This window comes from Caloenas nicobarica, chromosome 2 (assembly GCF_036013445.1).
Source record: "Caloenas nicobarica isolate bCalNic1 chromosome 2, bCalNic1.hap1, whole genome shotgun sequence".
In the NCBI taxonomy this organism is placed as follows: Eukaryota; Metazoa; Chordata; class Aves; order Columbiformes; family Columbidae; genus Caloenas; species Caloenas nicobarica.
In genome coordinates, this window is record NC_088246.1 from 21,445,355 (window position 1) to 21,467,545 (window position 22,191).

A 22,191-nucleotide genomic window follows, 5' to 3' on the forward strand; every position below is an offset into this window, starting at 1 on the left:
TATAGCTATAAAAACATAACAGTGAATACTATGATACCCATGTAAATGTAAAGTCACGCCCCTTTCTGTTACCTGGTGCTATAGGATTTTATAGGCTTCTGCAGTCTATTGTATTGCATAAATGTACTATTTTCTAAAAAAACCCTACCATGTTTGTATTTAATTGATTTTCTCTAATTATTGATTCGTAAAACCACCAAGAGCTTTGCGTATAATTCTTTTGAAAGTTTTATTATGTTCACTTTCAGAATATCTCCTGTGCAATTAAGTAGTCAAATACAGTTTTATATAGTTTTATAAGTTAATTTTCTTGTATGCAAATGTTTCTATTCACCTGCCCATTTCCTGTCCTGCAACTACTCTGTTTCATTTAAAAACATTCTTTAACTGAGGTCTGCATGTATAATATATATTTGTGTGTCTTTAAACTATGTCTTTCACATTCTTAGCATTGATCTCAATTGAAGGGGGACCTGGGTACCTATAAACCAGTCAGCCTCACCTCCATCCCTGGAAAGGTGATGGAACAGCTTATCCTTGGTGCTATCTCAAGGCATATCAAGGATAAGAGGGTCATTAGAGGCAGTCAACATGGCTTCACCAAGGGAAAGTCATGCTTAACCAACCTCATAGCCTTTTATGAGGACACAACCAGGCGGATAGATGATGGCAAAGCAGTGAATGTCAGTAAAACATTTGACACTGTCTTCCACAGCATCCTCGCAGCTAAACTGAGGAAATGTGGACTCCATGATTGGGTAGTGAGGTGGACTATGAACTGGCTGAAGGGCAGAAGCCAGAGAGTTGTGGTCAACGGGACAGAGTCTAGTTGGAGGCCTGTATCTAGTGGAGTCCTTCAAGGTTGGTACTGGGACCAGTACTATTCAATATATTCATCAGTCACTTGGATGAGGGAATAGAGTGCACTGTCAGCAAGTTTGCTGATGATACAAAACTGGGAGGAGTGGTTGACACCCCAGAAGACTGTGCTGTCATCCAGTGAGACCTGGACAGGCTGGAGAGTTGAGTGGGGAAAATTTAATGAAATATAACAAGGGCAAGTGTAGAGTCTTGCGTCTGGGCAGGAACAACCCCAGGTTCCAGTATAAGTTGGGGAACAACCTGTTGGAGAGCAGCTTAGAGGAAAGGGACCTGGGGGTCCTGGTGGACAGCAGGATGACCATGAGCCAGCACTGTGCCCTTGTGGCCAAGAAGGCCAATGGCATCCTGGGGTGTATTAGAAGTGGTGTGGTTAGTAGGTCGAGAGAGGCTCTCCTTCCCCTCTACTCTGCCCTGGTGAGACGGCACCTGGAATATTGTGTCCAGTTCTGGGCCCCTCAGTTCAAGAAGGACAGGGAACTGCTGGAGAGAGTCCAGCACAGAGCAACAAAGATGATTAAGGGAGTGGAGTGTCTCCCTTATGAGGAAAGGTTGAGGGAGCTGGGTCTCTTTAACTTGGAGGAGACTGAGGGGTGACCTCATTAATGTTTATAAATATATAAAGGGTGGGTGTCACGAGGATGGAGCCAGGCTCTTCTCGGTGACAACCAATGATAAGACAAGGGGCAATGGGTTCAAACTGGAACACAGGAGGTTCCACTTAAATATGAGAAGAAACTTCTTCACAGTGAGGGTGACGGAGCACTGGAACAGGCTGCCCAGGGAGGTTGTGGAGTCTCCTTCTCCGGAGACATTCAAAACCCGCCTGGACTCCTTCCTGTGTAATCTCATCTAGGTGTTCCTGCTCCGGCGGGGGGATTGGTCTAGGTGATCTTTCAAGGTCCCTTTCCATCCCTAACATTCTGTGATTCTGTGTAATTTCCTTTTACTACTGCTGAATTTTGTTTGATTTTCTGACTGCCATTAAATTCTAGCAGATATTTTCATGGAGCTGCCCATCACACTGCTCCTGACTGGCTACAGTTCTTTTCAAAACTACCACACTGTATTTTGTATGTTTGCCTTTCTTTTACGATCATTGAATTCGTATCCCACTCCACCCCTAGCCCCTAATGTTACTTTCTGTACTTCACCTTTATTTGCAATACCCTTATCTCAATTATACTGAATACTTTTGTATGTTGGATTCAACATACTGGTCTTCTATTCCATCATTTCTAGACATATCATGTAGTAGTAATGTCATCTTTATAAAAGCTATGCACAAATTTAATTTTAAGCGTGTATCCAAGTCCTTTCACGGCTGGGTCCCCACACTACTCAGGCCTGAATTATCACACGTGAAATATTCATTCCCATACTTAATTCGCTTTGCATCAGAGTGTAGGCTAGCTCTCTAGTCTTAGTTCTCCAAGGTTCTCTGGATGTTGTAATTCATCTTTTGGCTACTTGATCTTTTCAGGTCTATCCTGAAGAATTTATCATAGATTTTTGAAAAAGAATAATTATAACAACTAGTTCTGTTTGTAACTAATTTTCTGATGCTAAAATAAAATTGGAAAGGTTAAAATGCAAAAATATACAAAAAATACAACACTTTAAAAAATAAATAACGCCCTCTCCTTTCTACTGTGCATACTATAATGCAATTGCTGATACTAATGATAGCTTTCACATTTTTGATTAAAATTTTTCAACTTCATTCTTAAATTCCCTTAGAATCACGATGTATGCCATATGCTTTTAGTTTCTTATTAGAATTAAATTTAAGACTTCGTTCCAATACCATCTATTTTGACATCGTATTCTACAACAACGCTGCTTCAACACTGGTTCTAAACAGCAGCTCTCAGGCTGATATCTCTGCACAATGTTCTGCAGTGAATACTAATCCAAATAATGTGCTTCAAGTTTTTTAAAGTACTTTCAACACGATTTCTTTACTATTCCCTGATAGTATACGTAAATTTACTGGTTTTCTCATGGTTTGACATTTCCAGATAGTATAACCATTTATCACTGATGACTTGATGTAGAATTGTCCCTTTTATTTCCTAGATTTATTTTGGAATAGTCTCACTTTCTTTCTACTTGGACTGTTTGCTTTGGATTTCAATACTTTTTGAAGATGCAACTTGGTTTGTGGAAGTTTTGTATACCAACAAACAAATTTTTTTAATGTATGTCCCTTTATACTTGCTGATGCATATTTGTTTTCTCTGCATAAAACTCTTGTCGCATTGATGTAAATGTATATTTTCCATTGATCTGAATGTTCCTAAGATTCCAAATTAAGTCTGTTGTAATATATGATGTACCTTTTGCTTCTCTAAAAATTCATAGAAAGGAGTAGAGTACTTTAAGGGACTGTCTGATCTGCTAAGATCGAGCTCTGGGTCTAGAAATAATTTTTTCATTTATACAATTTCCTTTACCAGAAATTTCACTTCCCTTGGTCAGTTGCCTAAAAGGAAGTTTCAGAACTGGTCAGAACCTTCAAAAAAGCACTATAAAAAGCCATAAACATGACTGATTTTTTCAGGTCATATCATAGATGTAGGAGTTTTATCTGTAGAAGTTGCTTTTTGTAAATAATTTTCAGTGACAGAAGTAATTGGTTCCCATAGTTACAATTCAAGAATTTCATTGAATTTAATATGTGATACATCATAACTATTCAGATGTGTACCTGTCTTTGCATACATGTTTTACTCTTCATTGATGGAAGTTAAATAGCATAAATGTTACTTTTCAAGCTTAAAACCAGATAAAATTGAGAAAGAGATATTTTCAGATATGCAGCTAGAGAAAGAAGCAAACATCTGCAAGCTCATGTGAGCAGATTTTTTAAAAAAATGTATGTTTTAGGCAATACAGAAAACTAACTTAGAAAACATCAGATCATGGCACAAATTTTGAAGATATTTTATAATGGCTAGTTTAAGTTTTGCTACTCATATATTGAAATTAGGCAAATTTTGTTTGGATCATAAAATCAAGCCATTTATATTTACTACTTCCTGACTTTATTAATTCTAAAGAGTTTTGGGAGTTTTCAAACAATCACAAGAATTTCGATCAAATGAACTGCTTAGAAATCTCAAGCATAAGCAGAACTCTTACTAAGTTTCAGACAAATTCTTTACAGGTTTTGATTTTCCTCATGAGTAAAGGGTCTTATGTAACTACAAACTAGAAAAGTTTTAAATCCAGGTTTGCAGAGAAATGACCAAGCTCTAAACAATATGATGCGTTGATGTGTTTTGGAAAATAAAGGCTTACGTTTCTCCTTTCTTTAGAGGAGAGTCAGTGACAAAGCCTTCTGTTGCATATCCTTCCATTTACTGTTGTACTCCTGGAAAGTGAATTGCTACTGTGTTTATATACATATTCTCCATAAAATCACAAACCATTACATAGTTGTATGCTACTCAGGGCTGGTGTCACACAAGAAATTCTAAATCAGGTGCTGTTTTCACTGTCAACTTCATCTGAATCTCCCAGAGTACTTATTTACTTACAGAAATCAATCTTCTCCCACAGCAAGGTACATGTTGTCTTATGATTTCCAGGAAATAAGATCAGGCCCTAACTGTTCTACAACATGGTTGTTTTTTCCTCAAGAAATATTTCAGTGATCATCTTCATTCATTTTAGGAATATTATCTTGGTGTAATTTAGAAATCACATTCTCTATTCCTGCTAATACCACGTCCCCACATACCTTACAGTTTTTATTCTTTCTTCTTAGGACAGGACTAGAAATCCTGGCTTTATGTCCTGGTAGCTGAAGAAATGAACTCTTTATAAAAATATAATGACCAGATGGCTCTTGCAATGTATGATCAGTAGCTGGTCCAGTGCCCAATTTTCTAGCAGTGCTAGTTCTGAGGTTCCAGTCAAAATCATCATTTTTATCTTGCTTCCATCCACAGAGATCAAACTCAAAATTGCAATGCCCAATAGATGTACCTGAAACACATTTGCACACACGTGAAAATATATTTTTTCAATAAGTTAATTAGATACATATACAACTTAGTACTCAAATTATCCATTAAAAATAATGTTTCAATAGGAAAAATAATATCCATGTATCTGATTAAACAAAGCATTTTTAATGTTCTAGGATATAGTATAGGATAAAACTGCATATATATGAGGTAGGTGTCTGTGCTTTTGTTGTTATAGACAACAGAGTCCTTGGTATAAAAGTAATTGAATTTAGCAACCTATTTTAGGTCAAGCTGAATAGCTCTTTAGGGCCTCACAGGCAGAGAGGAATTGGTGCCCTCCACAGGGCATCAAAGAAATCTGCAGAAAACCAGGGTCTTATTGGAGGAACAAGTTGAAGCCAGGTGAGATCCCTACAGTGCTGAAAATTGTAACAAATGTCTATATTTAGGGAACAGAAACCCACCCAAATGAATGTATTGAGCACCATAAAGACACAGCCTCCCTACAAACACATACAGGTAAAACACAGATGTAAGTGTGCTTTCAGCTGAATCACGCCCAAAGACAGTTTATTTTTGCATGTTTCCAGGAGAATTCACACAAGTATTTTCTTAGCCAGTATGCAAACACAGATGATTACATTTTTCTTTGCATTGTATTTAATGCCTAGAAAAAAGAAAGCTGCCATAATTTTCGTTGATTTTTATGACACAACATGCATGCTCTTTACTGATTTTCAAGTCTCAAGTGTCAAAAAACCAGCATGGTTAGTCAACTGCCCATGTAAGTTAAGGTTAAGTCAATTGGACCACTCTAGAAGTTTAAGCTGTATATGTTTTTCTTCTGTGCATCTATAACTTAATTGTAATACTTACCAGGTAAAATTAAATTTGCTGAAATAACCTGGGTTTTTGGTAGAACCTTCAAGAGACTTTCAACTGTGCCCTGCCTATTCTTACTACTATTGCTGGAAAGGGAAGGGTTTTGAAGATAAATTTGGAAACCATATGGATCATTTGGTCTGACAATATAAGAAGTGACAAAAGCTCTCTCTTAAAATGTAAACAGAACCTGAGCCTCTTCTGAGGCCTGATAAAGCTCAGCCAGTTAAAAGCAGTTTTATTTAAATGGCAGCTGGTTGGAAGCCTCAGCAGTGAGGAGGCCAAGGAGTCCATGCGTGGATCAACCAGTATAGACACCTACCTCTAAAATTTCACACTGAAATCAGATGAAAGATTTCTTCCTTTTTTGTTTTTGTTTTTGGTTGGTTGGTTGGTTTGGGTTTTTTTGTGTTTTATTTGGTTTTGTTTGTTTGTTTGTTTTTTGTAGAGGTCATAAGTATGAAAAAGAAGCTAGAATCTTTTTCTTAAAAATATGGACTATTTAGCAAAAATAGCTTCACTATCTTTTACCTTTGTCTGCAAACATGATGCCATCTGAAATATCATAAAAACACAAACCTGATGTATTAAATTATATTATTATCATTTATGCAAAATATAGATTATAGTCTACCTCAACTGAATTTAACTGCCCATAAAATCTGTAATTCCTTATCTTATGCTGTATGTTCATGTAGTTACTTAATATTTCAGTAACCAAGTTAAAGAAATTCCTCCAATTACTTACAAATTCCATCTTGAGTCAATAAAACTCATGTATGCAACTGACCATTTTATTTTAAAGGCATGTTTTCAAGAATCAAGACCTTAAGGTATGAGCACTGAAAATCCCTGCTAATGCTGTATATATTGCATGTTACCTAATCTAAATTTAGATGTCCTTGTAGGATCTTTATAGTCAACAAAGAAAAATAGTCATATCTGTAGGACAATTTATCTAATCTAACTCAAACAACCAACTTTAAATTACATGAACTTCAGCCTGGAATTGAGTCACCCCACTGATGAAAAAGAGAACTCAGGCAGTCTGCTTAAAAGCTCAAGTTACAGCAGACGACTGTGTCTTTGCATATTAAATCTTTGGTAGTAGGCACTTTTGTGAAGAACTGTGAACTCTTAGTAATGAAGTACAAAAGCAAAGTTAATCCTTTTGTCTGTGGAGCAGTGACACAGGGTTATTGAATTAGTCTACTGGATGAGAGTTTAATAATTTAAGAACACTTAACAGTAAGTATATGAATTGTATTATATTGATCACAAAAGATCTAATGAGTGTTTGTAATAAACCAAGTAATTGAAAGGAGCAAAACTGAAACTATTTTAAGTCATATTATTCCCAACAGCTGTGTTGAGATGAACAAGAAGTACAGAGCTATAGGAGCGGATCTGTAGAGCAAAATACCTGATGCTGAGGACCTAGCGACATTTAGGGGGTTGACGAAGGAAAGAGGACTGAGGTGGTGTAGACTGATCCTGAGGGCTGAATGACCACTAGTGGTCAGAATACCTTTGATACCCTCCTGGAGCTCATCTTTCAATAGATTTTTCTAATGAAACGAGGCTAGTTCATATGCCTCAGCACACTATACAATGCAAACCAAATAATAATAAACAGAAAAAAAAAAAAGAAAAGAGAGATTTGGTTCACAAGCACACTGGTGAGCTAAACCAAATATTAACCAAGCTCAGACAAACCCAAACATCTACCAAGTGCAGCCACCTGCATCGACACTAATCCATATTTCAGGGTGGAGAACCACTACTGCTCCACAATCATTTTCACAAAAATTAATTTACTAGGTCTCATAAAACACCATTTTTACCTGAAGGAGGCATGTCCAGCTCAATCTAACCAGAACTCCCTCAGAGACCTTCCTCTGATATACTGATAACCTCAAGCAGCATAAGGCAAACCCCAGCAGTTTCTGAACAAGGTTGAAGAAGTGCTACTGCCAACTACCTCCCTAGAACTGCTGTGGTTTATTTTGTTCTCATATACATGTAGTAAGAAAATAGTACTAGCGACATTGTACTTAAAGAAAACTCTGACGATGGATCATTCATTCAGTATTTAATGGAATAATTTCTAAAGATTTAACTAATCAGTATTTCTGTTAAAATGTGTACTTGACTTATTTTATGGCAGTGATGTCATGCAACTGGCTAAAAAGAGCCCTCTACAAAGCAAAAAAAACCCAAGGCACAGACGTCTCAATAGCAATTTAACAGATTTATGAGGCTTAGTTTATATCTCAGCAGCACTGGCTTTATCTAGACTTTGCTAATTGGACTTGGTGAATATTATGGAGATCAGAGACTAGTTTCTTTCAACATGGAGCAGAAAGATTTCATTAACTAAGATATGATGACTCTTCATGAACATAGCAAACAACATCTACAGCTACAACTAGCAATCCAGGAAGGTCTACTGCTAAAAGGTACTTTGGAGATGTCATGAAGCTACACAGTTTTCATGGTTTTTAAACACAGCTGCCATGCCCAGGTAAAACTGCCCATTTCTTGTTTCCTATGCCTTGATCTATCATGCTTCCCCTACTAAAGCCTTCTTCAGGCTTCTGAGTCTGAGGTTTTCAAGCTACTGTTCTGTGGTCCAGCAGCGAGGAAACAACTCTTCTCTGATGGCTCCAAGGAATGAAAAAAAACTTCACAAAGAGTGGAAATATGTGTTTCCTATAATTACGTTCTCTTTGAAAGCAGCCTGCCTCATGAAAAAGCTGTGAAAACAGAACTAGCATTTTTCTGTTAGGTATATTATCAGCAAGTGTTATATTATATATTTATACTCTATTAAACATATAAGGCAGTCAGCACCAATAAAAGAAACCCCAGATTTTCCAGCACACAGTGGAAATGTAAAGCTGCATAACTATTAAAAACTGGAAAAAAAAAAAAAGGGAAAAAAAGGAAGGCAAAACTAAGTCTAATTCCTGATACCGATATTGAAAACGCTATTGAACAAAGCACTCTCAGGCCTAAAAAAGAAAGTCATAATTGGTCACCAAGTGTTTTACAGCACAACTAGACATGATGAAATGGAATTAACTTTTTATCTGAGGCAAAATCCATGTTGATATAGAAGTTTCACTCCAGTAATTACCCCTGTGTTCTTAAGGCTCCATAATATTTCATTGTAAAGCTTCCTGTTAAAATGCAGTCAGGAAAGGGTTTTTTTTGTTTTAGTTTTGTTTTTATAAATTTTTTTTAACTTTAAAAAAAAAAGTTTAAAAAGCACTTTACAGGAAAGTATTTTCTTTGTTGGACTGTATCATTTCGCCTTCTTTCCAACGGGGAATCAGAAAGAAATACTTCAGAGGATGGCAAAACTAAATCCCAACTGTTCATACAGTACCAAACAATGCAGATTTGATTGTGTGCACATCTCCCACAATTGTACTAGAAAAAATAAAGTGTTACTACTATATATTGTGATCCATTTCCTCCAGAGAAGAGCTCATTTGCTATGAAACATCATTCTTTGAATCTGATACTTCAGATGTTGTTTCTTGATATCTCTTGTAAAACCAAAATTGTACAGTATTCAGATTAAAATGATTTGCTAAGAGACCTGACAATCCTTGAAATATCAAAGGAAGTAGGTCTCTCATATCCCAAAGGTATTACGCTTGAAGTATTTTCAGCCTTAATACATCCTTTTCATATGGAAAGCAGGAGATTTTTGTTCTGCTTTTAAAGTCACCTGCTTTATGAGTTATTTTAAGAAATTCACTAACCCCTCTTCTTATTTTCTATCATATGATTTCCAATTAAATAATAGTAATTTCAAAACCTTAAAAGCCAAGGAATAGAATTAAATTATTACCTTCTTGTTTGCTTTCTTAGCTGATGAACTGGCAACAGTATTCAAGTAGCAACATTTCACCATAGGCAGTTGTTTATGATAATTATATTTAAAAAATCTACCATACTTACTGCAAATAGTAGGGTTCTCATCTGAGTTATCTGCACAGTCATTTACAAAATCGCACAGATTATCCTTTGGGATGCAGTGCTTGTTGGCACATGTGAATTCCTCTGATGTGCAAGGTCTGCCTGAGATGAGCAAAGGGGAACAATCTTCGAAGGTAATATCATCCACTGCCACATCTCCCATGTAACTGACACCACGTTTTGCCCGGAGAACAATCTAATAAAAATTACATAGCTATTACAGTAAGACACTGTTAAGATATATAAGACCTTATACATTCAAAATGAATAGAACAGAGACTATGATGGTCCTTCACATCTTGGAATATGAGGTGGTCAGTTCTTACTGTACAGTTCTATGAAAGCTTGTACCACTGCTTGTACACATTTGTAATTGTTGTTATTGAAGGACCATCTTCTAACATCAGCCAAGTAAAAAAAAAAAAAAAGGAAAGTGAGCAACATGAACAGATACTAGTCCACACTCTTCCTGAATTAATAGCAAGGTTTCCACCTACTTCTGCAAAGTAAGTGTGAAAAGGACTAGTCTGAGTCATTCATCAGTTATTCCCATTAATGTAAAAGAAAGTTTTGTTAAAAGCCATCCAAGATAGATGTTACAAGGAATGTAACACATTTTTAAATATGTTCCTGGCTGTCTGTTTTTTTAGAAGGATAAAACTAGGCATGGCATACCCATGACTAAATATCTCCAAGAGGCTTAAGGAGCAGCTCATGTTTCAAAGCCAATTTCATGCTCAAGACTCTTTTCATAAACCAGATGTAATTCCACTACACACTAAGGAGAAGGAAGTGGAATAGCTTAACTCAAGTTTGATTCGAAGGTAGAAGAGATTCTCCATCTTAGAAATGGATATCAGTCTGAGATCAAAGGGGAGTGAGAAATTTCCAAAAGCTCATGGCCAGCTCAGATAACCAATCAGACAACCAAAAAGATGGCTTTTGCTACTCAGAAGGGGAGGTACGGTATGTGTAAGGGGTGAAGAAGGAAATTAGGAAGTGAAGAATGCATAATATAAAAGTACCTAAAGCCAAATGTCTAGAGCAAGTGATATGGGAATACACACCTGAAAATTTGAACGAATTCCTAAGAACACTTCTGCTCTGTTCCATTGGGGACCTTGGCTACCACTTTGAGTCCACAGTTTAGAAGTCTTGTTATTGGTTTTACGGAGTACCTAAAAAGGAAATAATTGTAGGTCAAAAAAATCTCTCCATTACCAACTCACCTTATGTCCCTCAATTTTATACAACAATGCAAGAATATCTTGTACTACTTATCTCTATACCACCATTAAAAATCGTATAATATCTCAAGTTGAAAGCAACCCGTAAGGATCATCAAGTCCAACTCCCTGCTCCTCACAGGACTACATAAAACTGAACCATATGACTCAGAGCTTCATCCAGCCATTCCTTGAAATCTGACAGGCTTGGTAGCGTGACCATTTCCCTTAGGAACCTGTTCCAGTGACCGACCAGCTTCTCACTGAAGACTCTTTTCCTACTGTTCAATCTGTTGCAGCGCAATATTCCAGTGTAAATGGCTATTCTAAGAAAATAATGCTTTAAGATTTTCTGATCTCCTCATAAACTTACTCAATCCAGAGCCTTACGTGGACTAACTTATCCCATTAATTTATCCAGAGTGGCTAGCCACAAATAAAAATGGCTAATTAATGGATTTGGATCATTTTTTAAAATGGAAAAAACACTAACAATAAGAGTTGCTGAAAAATATATTTGTTAATGCATCCATTAGATTGCTCCATTCAGAGACAGATTTTCTTGTCCTTACTCTTGGGAAACAATGTTTTCTCTTCTACAACTAGAAACTTGTTCTTTTCTTCTAAAGACCAAATTTCATCTGTTTAGGCGATGGAAGAATCATAAATACTGTTCACCCCTGTCAATAGGCACTGAATTGGGGAAAGCTGACACTTTTAGACTTGAGCACAAAGTCCTAAATATGCTTTGCTCCAACCTCATGGGCATCCAAATTCAACTGAGCTGACAATAACAAGATAGGTGTTTGATGAAGTGTGTCGAGCTCTGTCTCCAGCCAGTACTAGTGGAACGAAACATCAGTTCACCCGTTGCCTTAACCACTTCCACTTTCAAGGATTTATTGCTACTCTGCATAATCTTCTTAGGGCAGCCCAGGCATTTTTCATCTTAATGAAAATAAAATGGGTTATTTTTGAAAATTTATGCAGTGCCATGCATGCATATGATATCGCATAACAGGTAAGTTCTGCCAAGCAAACAGCAGATCCTCACACTGAAGAGATTTCATTCCAGGTGAACAAAAGAAACAGGTGTAATATATTAAATTGAACAAAAAACCAAAGTGACACCTGGCTTTATAGACGAGAACTGCCCATAGAAGACAGGAACTTCAGGGGAAAGAAAATAAATTGGAGAGAAAAACCAAGATATAATTGAGAGAAAAAATGGTGCTGAATAGGAAAAAGTTTTTCTTACATTCACATACAATCTATTTATTTACATGAATATAGATGTGTGTGTGACTATATAGGCACATACATATATGCTTTTACATACACTGTAAATTACCTACTAAATTATAAATACCTACTGAATTATAAATTTCTTTAATCAGAAATTCATTTTTTCTATAATATCATGCTAAAAGTTATAATTTTAAAGTTAAATATGCCCATAAATTTTTGTGTTATTAACATACAAGGCTTCTCTGTACCTTAATGTGCTTTGAAGCCCTGTGCATTTTGGTTACATTGCAATTTATTGAAAAAGCACATCTAATACTTTGTTAGAGTTGGTAGAGTTATCCATGCCAACTCAGAGGGCAGAAACCAGACAAAAATGGTTCCAACCAACAAATATTCTAACCGAGGTTGCACAATAAAGTGACACCTAAACAATATTTAAGAAAGTCATAGAAACATAGGAAGAAAGCCATTCACGCAAATAGTCGGGAAAGTCTTCAGTATGTCGTATATGATATTTGATGGCATGAATGGAGACTAGCATGCAAAAATCCAAACCTGCGAATTAAACAAAAATGTGCTAGTCTTGAAAAAGAAAATATGCATAAAAGGCCTTTAGTGATTTTTAAGCACAGAAAAGATTCACATTCACATAATACTTAGAACCTTTACAAGAAAATGAGAAAATACCTAAATGATTCTATATTCTGAGTTATTCCTACGTTCAGTATTAATTGCTTAATTAAGCAAGTGAAACCAGGTAATTATTTACAATGTTCAAAGCAAATTGGTCTGTCCTAAGTCTTAAAATTGAGGACAAACTATCTTTATGTTCTAATTTGCCACTAATTCTGATGAATTAAAATTTGACTACTTGACAAGTAGTCTAGTAAGATCTTTACTTACTTGAGAGAAATTCAGCAATATTCTGAAAACTTGTTTAATAAAAATTCAAGAAAACTCAGAACATGCTTTCTCTGAACATCTAACAAGTCATATTCATGGGATGAGGAACACCACATCTTAGATTTTAGTTCTGATGTCAATATATATTTTAATTTCATCTTCAAAACAGTTGAATTCTACCAGTTTTTTATTATGATTTGTTATTCAGAGTAACCAGGCTAGTGGGAATTTATTTGTACAATTAAGACCTCATGCTCTGACTACACTCGATTGATGCTGAGTGCACAGGTGACTGAGTAACTTATTCTAAGGGGTTTTTTTTCAATCCATTGCTGATGCTGTAGTTATTGTGCAATATTCATGGGAAATCCCATTATAGTTACTCAGATATTTGGCAGAAAAGATGCTGAGAACAATGTTGTTTTATTCATTCACTTTGCAGTGACTCATTTGATCTAGAAACAGCTGAATGAGTTACCTTTGCTTTACAGAACTGCTTTTACTTCAACTGGAGTAAAGAAAAGGATATTAATAAAAAAGTTTGTTATGTCCTACAACTAATTCAATGCTGTTTACATTAATATAATTAACCTCTGAAAGATATATGTTAAACTTTCTGAGGAATAAGCTGTTTCTACAAAATTTTATGACAAATTTTAATAAAATTACTTCATTTTTTTTCATGCTCCCATATTCAGCCTAAGACCTCGATTGTCCAAATATCTACTGATGCTTTTCAGTGTCAAACAGTATTGTGTAGCACAAGGCTTTTTCTGGTATGGAAGTTCCAACCACGATATATCTATAAAGATCATAATTTCTGGTTGTTGCATTTTCCCCAGCTTACTTGAGCTTCCTTCAGATCGAAACAAATTGAAAGCAATGGAGTGCTAGTAATTGTTCATTTACATTTATTAGCGTTAATGAAACTAAATAACAAGGCATGGATTTTCTTACAGCAATTCCAGGCATCAAAAAAACCCAATCCGAAACAAAGAATATGTCCCTACCTCCAGAGAACCTATTGTTCTACCATTCATGTGGTTCCAGAATACGATTTTGCATTTGGGCCCTGTAAGGGAGATGACTGGGGTAGCAATGTCAGCTGTGTGACCAAATTCTCCATTCGAGCTGTCTGTGAACAGATACCAGCCTTCTGCAGTACACCTGCTCAGAGAGAAAGGATTTCCTTTATTAAAACAAAATATTTAATAATAATTAAGTTCTAGTTGGAGTTAAAATTGTAATATTTCCTTATACAGATATAGTATCTTCTGTCTGAAGATACAGAGCTGAAGTCAGCCTTTACCCACAGGTCATATAGATAAGAGCTGGAGGGCCTCTAGATTTCATCCCTCTCCCTCTTTCCTCAGGGAGGAAGTCAAGAAAACCCAAAACAATGGGTGAAATTCTTTCTCCTGAGCTACTGGGAAAGATGAGACTGCCTTTGCAGTGAGCATCAGACTGTGAGTGTACAGAGAGACCAGAAGTGCAGTTTTAGTATTCTGGGTATCTAAGATTTGGCTCCTAAAAACCTTGCTTTTCAAAATAAAAAGTAGCTGTTGACCAAAGATAAGATTCTGTTCTCTTCAGTGGAGCTGCTCAATGTTCAGGGCTTCTCAAAAGAAAGAACCTTTCCAACAAGGGTTTACAAACCTGACAGTGGGACCTACACTTGTAAAAAGGCCCTGGTGTTAGTTTTCCTTGCTTTTTGGTTTTCCTGTTTGGCCAAGCTCTGAGAAACTGTTCCACAAAGTTGCTCCACTGCAACTGTGAAAAGGCAGTGAACATGCCCAGCAAGCACTGCCGAGAGAAACGTGGGATACCCAGAGGATTTTCACAGACTGAAAGTTCTGCCAAATGAGAAGTCGGGGCTTCAACGGTAAAGATTCAAGAACTTTATTTTTTTCACCAGCTCTCTCCAAGTTTTTAGGCTTAGAGCAATCTAGAGGACCAAAAGACTTCTCTGCCTGTGGTAAGAACTCAGTCCAATGCAGTCTTTGCTGCAGCAGCCCTGCAGTATTAAACAAATAGTATAAAAGCTACTTTTTCCATAATCTAGTGAAATTTATTTGAAATCCTGTAAGAAATCTTTTTCTTCAAAACATGTTATAAAATTTAAAAAAAATCTTTACAATTTGTCTAGACACAATTTACGTCTGATTGCAATACCTATATTGAATTCAACATGCACCAATGCGTGTGATAAAATAAGCATGAATTTAGCACATACAGGTTTATCACTGTGAAGTTACAACAAAACTGACAGATTACATTTACTGTATAGAATAATTTGAACTCAATAATCACAAAATACTTTAACGTACAGTAATTAAGGTCTGTCATGTCCTCTGGAGGTCAAGGAGAGACTGAATTCCATATATTCAATCACTTTAGGAATAGCACATTCTATCCAATATAGTACATAATATAAAGTAGGCTAGAAACAGGAAAAATTTATCTCTGTACTCACACACCAATTTCCTCTGAGGACCTGAAGTACATTAATTAATTCACTCACCCTTAGAATCACGTATGCGGTAACTTGTTTCTAATACAACCAGTGATAGATTGATAGGCTGCAAACAGCCCGATCTTCCTTTTGCCCAGGGCAAAGCATTTCAGAGTTTCTCCTTATCCTTCCTGTAACCTGTGGTTGATCTTAAGGGTATATTTAAATGAAAATAATTTTCCATCTCTTTCCATTTGTTTATGTTCAAGAATGTTAAAAAGTAGTGTGGGATGGGTTGCCTATGCATGTATAGTTAGGTAGAAATCGAATACATGGAGGAAAGTAGTGGTCATGATCAGAGTTAACATTTTTAGTGTCACGCATAAAACAGAATTAGCCACTCAGCAGAATTATAACCTTCCTTTCTTATAAAAAAATGTCGAAAAATTCATAGCAAATGTTTCTCTTTCTAAGTCACATACAAGTAGCTATACTTTTGAGACAGGAACAATATTTAAAAGAAATACATCTTAAAATGTGGGGCAGACCTTCATTTGCTACAGGTGAAATCGCTGGGGACTGCTGATAATCAGGCCAACAGGGACCAGAGTCAGTCTGGTGGGATTCTACAGAAGAAGAGTAATGATCTGGGGAAATTTGCATCTATTATTTTTCTTTTCATTCAGAAGCAGGTGACAGAAGTGTCACTGAAGCTTTTCTTTTGTCACAGTATCCTGGCAATTCAGAGAATTTTATCATTACCGCATGCATTTACATCATCCTTGAGACAGTAGCAGAAAAATTTGGAAGTGAACTATTGCAGAAAATAAGCACAAAATAGAGTAAAATATAAGCAAGCCTTAGGCAAAAACAATCCCCAAATCAAAAGTAATAGAGCATTTTTGTTAAAACAGCTCTGCCTAACAAACTGCATGTACTGTAAGTGATAATTGAAAACTTTGAAAACTACATAGTTACAACTGTTTCAAACAAGTCTGCATTTGGTATATTGGTTTATTTCCCTCCTTTCTGCAGAAGAAAGCTGTTATTTCAATGTAGCATTTTTTGGCGGTGTTTTCTGGGGGTTTTTTGGTGTTTTTTAGTTTGTTTGTGTTTGGTTTTTTGTTTGTTTGGGTTTTTGTTTTGCTGTGGTGTGTTTTGTTTGGGGGGGTGGGGTGTTTGTGGTTTTATTTTTCTTTCTTTTTTTAAATTTTTCCCCCATGGCACAGAGTATTCTACCAGAGTCTGGAGATAAAAGAATATCCGGTTCTATTACACTTAAAAATTCAGAATTTGCTCTGCTACTGGGAACTCATGGCTTCAGTGGTCTAAGAGTGTCAGTACTGTATTTAGAACAGAATTCAAGGGTACTGTAAGAAGCAGAATCATAAAGAGCTCTGAAAAGCAATAGCACTTACAGCACTCATACTTCCAAGAGTATTCAGTATTATGTCCAGGCCTCTCAATGAGATTAGTTTGAAATAGCGGAAGGGTAGAATCAGTACTGACAAAATTCCAACACCCACCTCTCGTTTGGTGTGTTCTGTCAGATATGTCTTTGTTCTAGAGACAGACCAAAATTGTATCTCTGCCTAGACTCTGCTGGTCCCTGCATCCTAAGAAGGCAGGCATCATTGCATTTTTTTCCCCTTGTTTCAGTGTTTGCTATAATGTCACATTTAAAGCTAGTAAACCAGATCAAAGTACTCTGTATGATACACTTCACTAAGTGCTAGCCATTAAATATGGTGGCAATATGTGGTTACAAGAATATTAAGGATGTGTGGGAAAGTAAGGGGAAATGGAAAGATCAGGAGGGGCTGGATAAGAGTGTGTAGAGCATCCTTGTTCACCTTCACTTCTGTCATGGAAACTTTTGCACTTAGGACTACAAGAGTGGTATACTTGTGACTTATTCATGTTGTTGTTTAGAAGGAAACATACATGGCCAACATGTATTTTAAAACAGGAAGTAACATGCAGTCACAAGGTATTCCAAAACTTTCCATAAACCTAAATTTTCTATCTCTCTTACCCTGCTCAGAAGTTGTTCTCCTCCTCACCCCACATCTTTGTTCTTTGACTGATCTTCAGCCAAGGTAGGAGTTTCTTCATTGTGTGATTTAATCATCTGACCCACTTCTTAAATTCCTTTATTTCCTGTTCCATAAAAGTTTTCCCTGTTTTTTTTTTTTTTTTTCTGCCAAATGAGACCTCAAGAAGTTGACGGTAACAAGTGTTAAACAAGCTACTGTTTAACTTGTTTAATAGTGAATAAATCCGGCTTTCAATATAGATCTTACGTAAGTGCTGAAATTCGGCAGAACACATGCAGGCTCCCCTGCCAGTAAGTGCAAGATGTCAGGCTCATTTGAAAAATTATCCCATGGAAAACCTCTTAGTTGGTAGCTGCAATATGTGTCATTAAAATCTTGATATTTGTCCTTTGAAAATAATTAATTTTACCTCTGTACTGCAACCATTCCCTATACAGAGACATTCCGCTGCCAGTGTGATAATCCTAATTAATTTCAAAGGGAAATTCACAACATTTTAATGGATATAAAAATTCAACATAAGCAACTCAGCTATATTTCCATACTTGACTTTGTTAATAGCTTAATCTTTCAAGTGTCTTTTAAAATAGTTAGCAAAGAATGGGTATACAAAAAAGAATCTTCACTGTATTTCCTCCTTCAAAGCATTCAGAAGAACACAGGAAAATGAATATACTAAATGGGATTTAGTACTGAGAGAAAGATTAGGTGTGTTAAAAAAAAAAAAAAAGTTGAAGACCTATCAAAAAAGTTAGGCCCAGCTTGGATCTGGTAGTGTTATCAAGTAAAGTCTCATGCTGTGAATTACTCAATTCACAGTAGTAATTTTCTATCATAATGTCTGAAAGTGGATCAAAAATTAACCATCTGAACTAAAGAAAGTTCAAGCTCTGATTCAATTAGTTGTTGGACATATCTCAGTTTTTAATGTGTTAATTCATCTACATATCTTCTACAAGTTGTTTGAGAATCCTGATTAGGCACTTAGATGGACTCATAAAATACCCTTTAGTGTTTGGTTTTCACTTAGAGTGAAAACTAAGTCTGGTTAGAAAACAAACAACTCCATTTCATTAAAGAGTTCTGATTTCCTTCCAAGTCTCATCAATAATGAGAAAAAAAAGAAAAAAGGCAAACAGAAAGGGAAATTTCAGGTTCCTTAGAAGGATAAGCATCCCAGTGATTAGCACACCATACTAAATCTTGAAATTTAAAAAGCAGCGGTTCCCACATTCGTTTCCATTTTTCCTGGATATGTAAGTCCATAAACACTATGCAGTGTTTATATAGCAAATCAGAGCCTCACAGACATGTTTGAGCTATTATGTATTTAAAGCATTATTCTTCAGCTCTCCCATACCATCTGTCCAGGATCTGCCAAGTTAGTGACCTGCTATTAGTCCAGATGGGTTTCTGTGCAGAGAGAAACCCCAAACTAGTGCTAAAAAAAACAGCAGGGCACTAGACAACATCCAAAAGAAGCCCTCTTTTGACCAAAAGAGAAAAATCGTGGGTTACTAGACATATAAGGAAAATGTGGGCCATCAAAGCTCAAGTTGATGGTTTGAATCAGACAAGGCAGTGGCTTCAGTTTACATTTATCACATCCCATGCATCCTTTATCAGGGTAGTGGAGCTTGGGGAGATCAGACTTTTCCCTGTCTATTCTCTTTCCTCCAATAGCATAGGTAGCCAGCTGATAAAAATTTTGCCAAAGTTAAGATATTTGCAGGAGAATTTTGGTTTTAGATTAGCTAGGATTTCCTAGCTAGAAAATATTTCATCTAAAGATTTCTGAGAAAAATATTTACATTATTGTCTGATTAGTTAAGAGGGAGTTAAATTCTTCCCCTTTTCTTCCTAACAACTGTATTTATGAGAAAATATCTATATTGATGTCTTTTTTGCTAGTATTATGTCATCAGAGTTTAGTATTAGTATTTTAATGCCTTATCTATTTGAAACAAGATGTTTGTAAACTGTGATACTTTGACCTTTCCATCATGCTAGCTTCATTTTGTGTAGATTCCTACTATTTTTCATTTCTAGTATCAGAAACCAGATTAGATGAAAGTTCTGGTAAAAATTTAAATAGTTATCAAAATAAAAGCCTATAGTAAAAATCTTTAGAAAGAGTCTAACATTTCATATTTTCTAGCATTGGTAACAAAGGTTGCAATAGAAATATAAAGCATCCGAAAGTCATTATTATTACAGGATTTCTAATGAAACACACAAAGATACAAGGAAGGCTTAATCTTTATCTTTGTATGTGTCCATATAGAGTCCAATGTAACTTCAATATGTTAACCATAAAAAGGGAAAGCCATATACATATCGTGCCTATAGCACTGTTGACTTGAAATTTGGCTTTAAGCTGAGAAACTTTTGAAAGGTGTGTAGAAGCAATACAGAAATATTACAGAAAGAAGAAAAAAAAAAAAAAGCAAACCCCAACAGTTCCCTCAACACTGCATCTGCCTGTAGAATTCACAAAAATATGTTTAAAATTTCAGAAGTAAAAGAGACCTTAATATTCAAACACTCATTCAAGAAGGAATGTATCACCTCCATTGTACTCTGGGTAACAGCTACTCAATGCGCTGCTCATTATGCCCATTATGCCCATTATTTCAGCCAGAAGACACCACGGGATGTGGGAAGGAGAAGGTAAGCTGTGGACAGTGGCCAAAATGTATAATGACCATGAATCTGAAAGAAATGTGGCAGAGCACTTCTCTAGGAAGCATGAGTTTGTGAGGAGAAAGAAGTAAAATGAAAAAAATTACCTTCTTTCTTTAGTATTTGCATTTGCTAGATATTCAGTGTCTGCACCAGAAATAGTTTGACTACTTGGCCTTCTGTAGATAATATAGGATGGCCTATTATAGATCATAACATATGAACAGATCTTTTACAGTCCCTGTCTTGCAGTGACTAACACATAATATATTCATTGGCTTCAGCCGGGTTCTTTCCTGAATAAAGGATTGCAGCTGTGAGGGTATTATTACAGAAAAACAATCTATATGCAAAATTAAAATGTCATAAAATATGTAACTTTCAGTAATCTTAAAGGACAGTAAGAACTCAATTAATTCTACTATGTATCAGAGAAAGATTGAACATTTCCAAGCACTTAACTACTAATAGGTTTTAAATAGTAACTTAAATCTGTATTTAACATCTAGAAAGAAAATTTAAAAAAAAAAGAAAATAAAAAAGGCTTTTCTTCAATTACATTTAAGCATTTCTGTAAATAATTCAAAAAATTAAAAAGGAATTGAAAGCAAACACTCATCAGGGAATCAGGAATGAGGATCTCCACTTACCCATTTACAATAATATGTGATAAATTTAATTTCAAAGAGTCATAATTCTGAAAATAGTAAATTCTTTTACACATTTTTAATCTAGTAAGCTCCCACCTCTATTAAAATTTAACATTAATGCATATTAAACTGAGAATCGAAAAACTAGATGTAATTATCGCCCCATAACAAAGTGGACATAAATTTTTTGGAAGACTGTTTCTGGAAATAATGTAACACAGCTACTTCCTATTGCAAAAGCCATCCTTTGGCTGTGTTTACTGCCTGTATATTGCTGGATGCCAGCAGACCTAGTTCCTTGCACAGTGCTAGAGACAAAATTTTCTATCTTGAGCATTTAAACTTTGGCACACAAATACAGGACTGAGCTTCAGTGGTTGTTTCAAACTGAATAGAAACGAAGGTGTTTAACACACCAAAGCACTAGCAACATACTGAGATGGATAACTGGACACTGAGATTAGAAAGATGCTGCAAAGAAAATCACCACAAACGTGAGAAGGAATCCTTGCAGTAAATCAAAGTGCATTATATTTAGTATCAAACACTAGGAGTCAAAATTCCAAAAGAAACTTGCTACAGAGAAGTACAAAATTCTTAGACCATGATACAATCATACCACATAAAGCTTTGAGTACAACTCTGATGCCTTGTTTGACATAATAGATATGAATCCCAGAAAGAAAATGTGTTGGTAAAGGTTTACCCACACACAGTGATTAAATTCTTCACCGTTTAATCTGTTTTCCTTATAAGATTGATCACATGCTCTTGCATCCTAAAATACAGAGCTAAAAAAAACTTTGAGTAAATTCTCTTTCTTGGTACAAAATTTGTTTTGATTAAATTACAATTACTTGAAATGTGCTAGTTATTTGACACCATCGTGTAAATTATTTCTGGTCATTAGCTTATTCTTAAAAGTAATCAATATTTCACAACTACATATTTAAATTTGACACACAAGCAATATGTATACTTTTGCTCCCCAAGCAGATACAGCAAATCTTAGAATTACATTTTCAGTGCTTTTCAACCCCAAACTTTTTTTCCTAAATAGAATTTAATATTTGCTTAAGTTTCATTAAACACACAGTACAGAGATTTATCTTACAAAAATATTAAATGTACAGTCCTTAGTGTTTAGTTTTTAATCAACATATTGTTTCAGGTGATACTAACATGTATTATCTATACTACTGTGATAGCTGTGTGCACCTCCAGGTTATTTTACCATACACATTC

The 22,191-nt window shown here is 35.6% G+C and overlaps 1 protein-coding gene across 1 annotated transcript in view; it reads right to left on the reverse strand.

The window, feature by feature from the left end:
* MALRD1 (MAM and LDL receptor class A domain containing 1) overlaps positions 1-22,191 on the reverse strand; it is a 257,882-nt gene that overhangs the window by 144,804 nt on the left and 90,887 nt on the right. Inside the window, exons 21-24 of the mRNA XM_065627902.1 lie at positions 14,116-14,272; positions 10,796-10,906; positions 9,711-9,924; positions 4,625-4,872 (exon numbers count right to left, since the gene is read on the reverse strand). Coding sequence (XP_065483974.1) covers positions 4,625-4,872; positions 9,711-9,924; positions 10,796-10,906; positions 14,116-14,272 — 730 coding nt within the window. The remainder of the gene's footprint in view (positions 1-4,624; positions 4,873-9,710; positions 9,925-10,795; positions 10,907-14,115; positions 14,273-22,191) is intronic.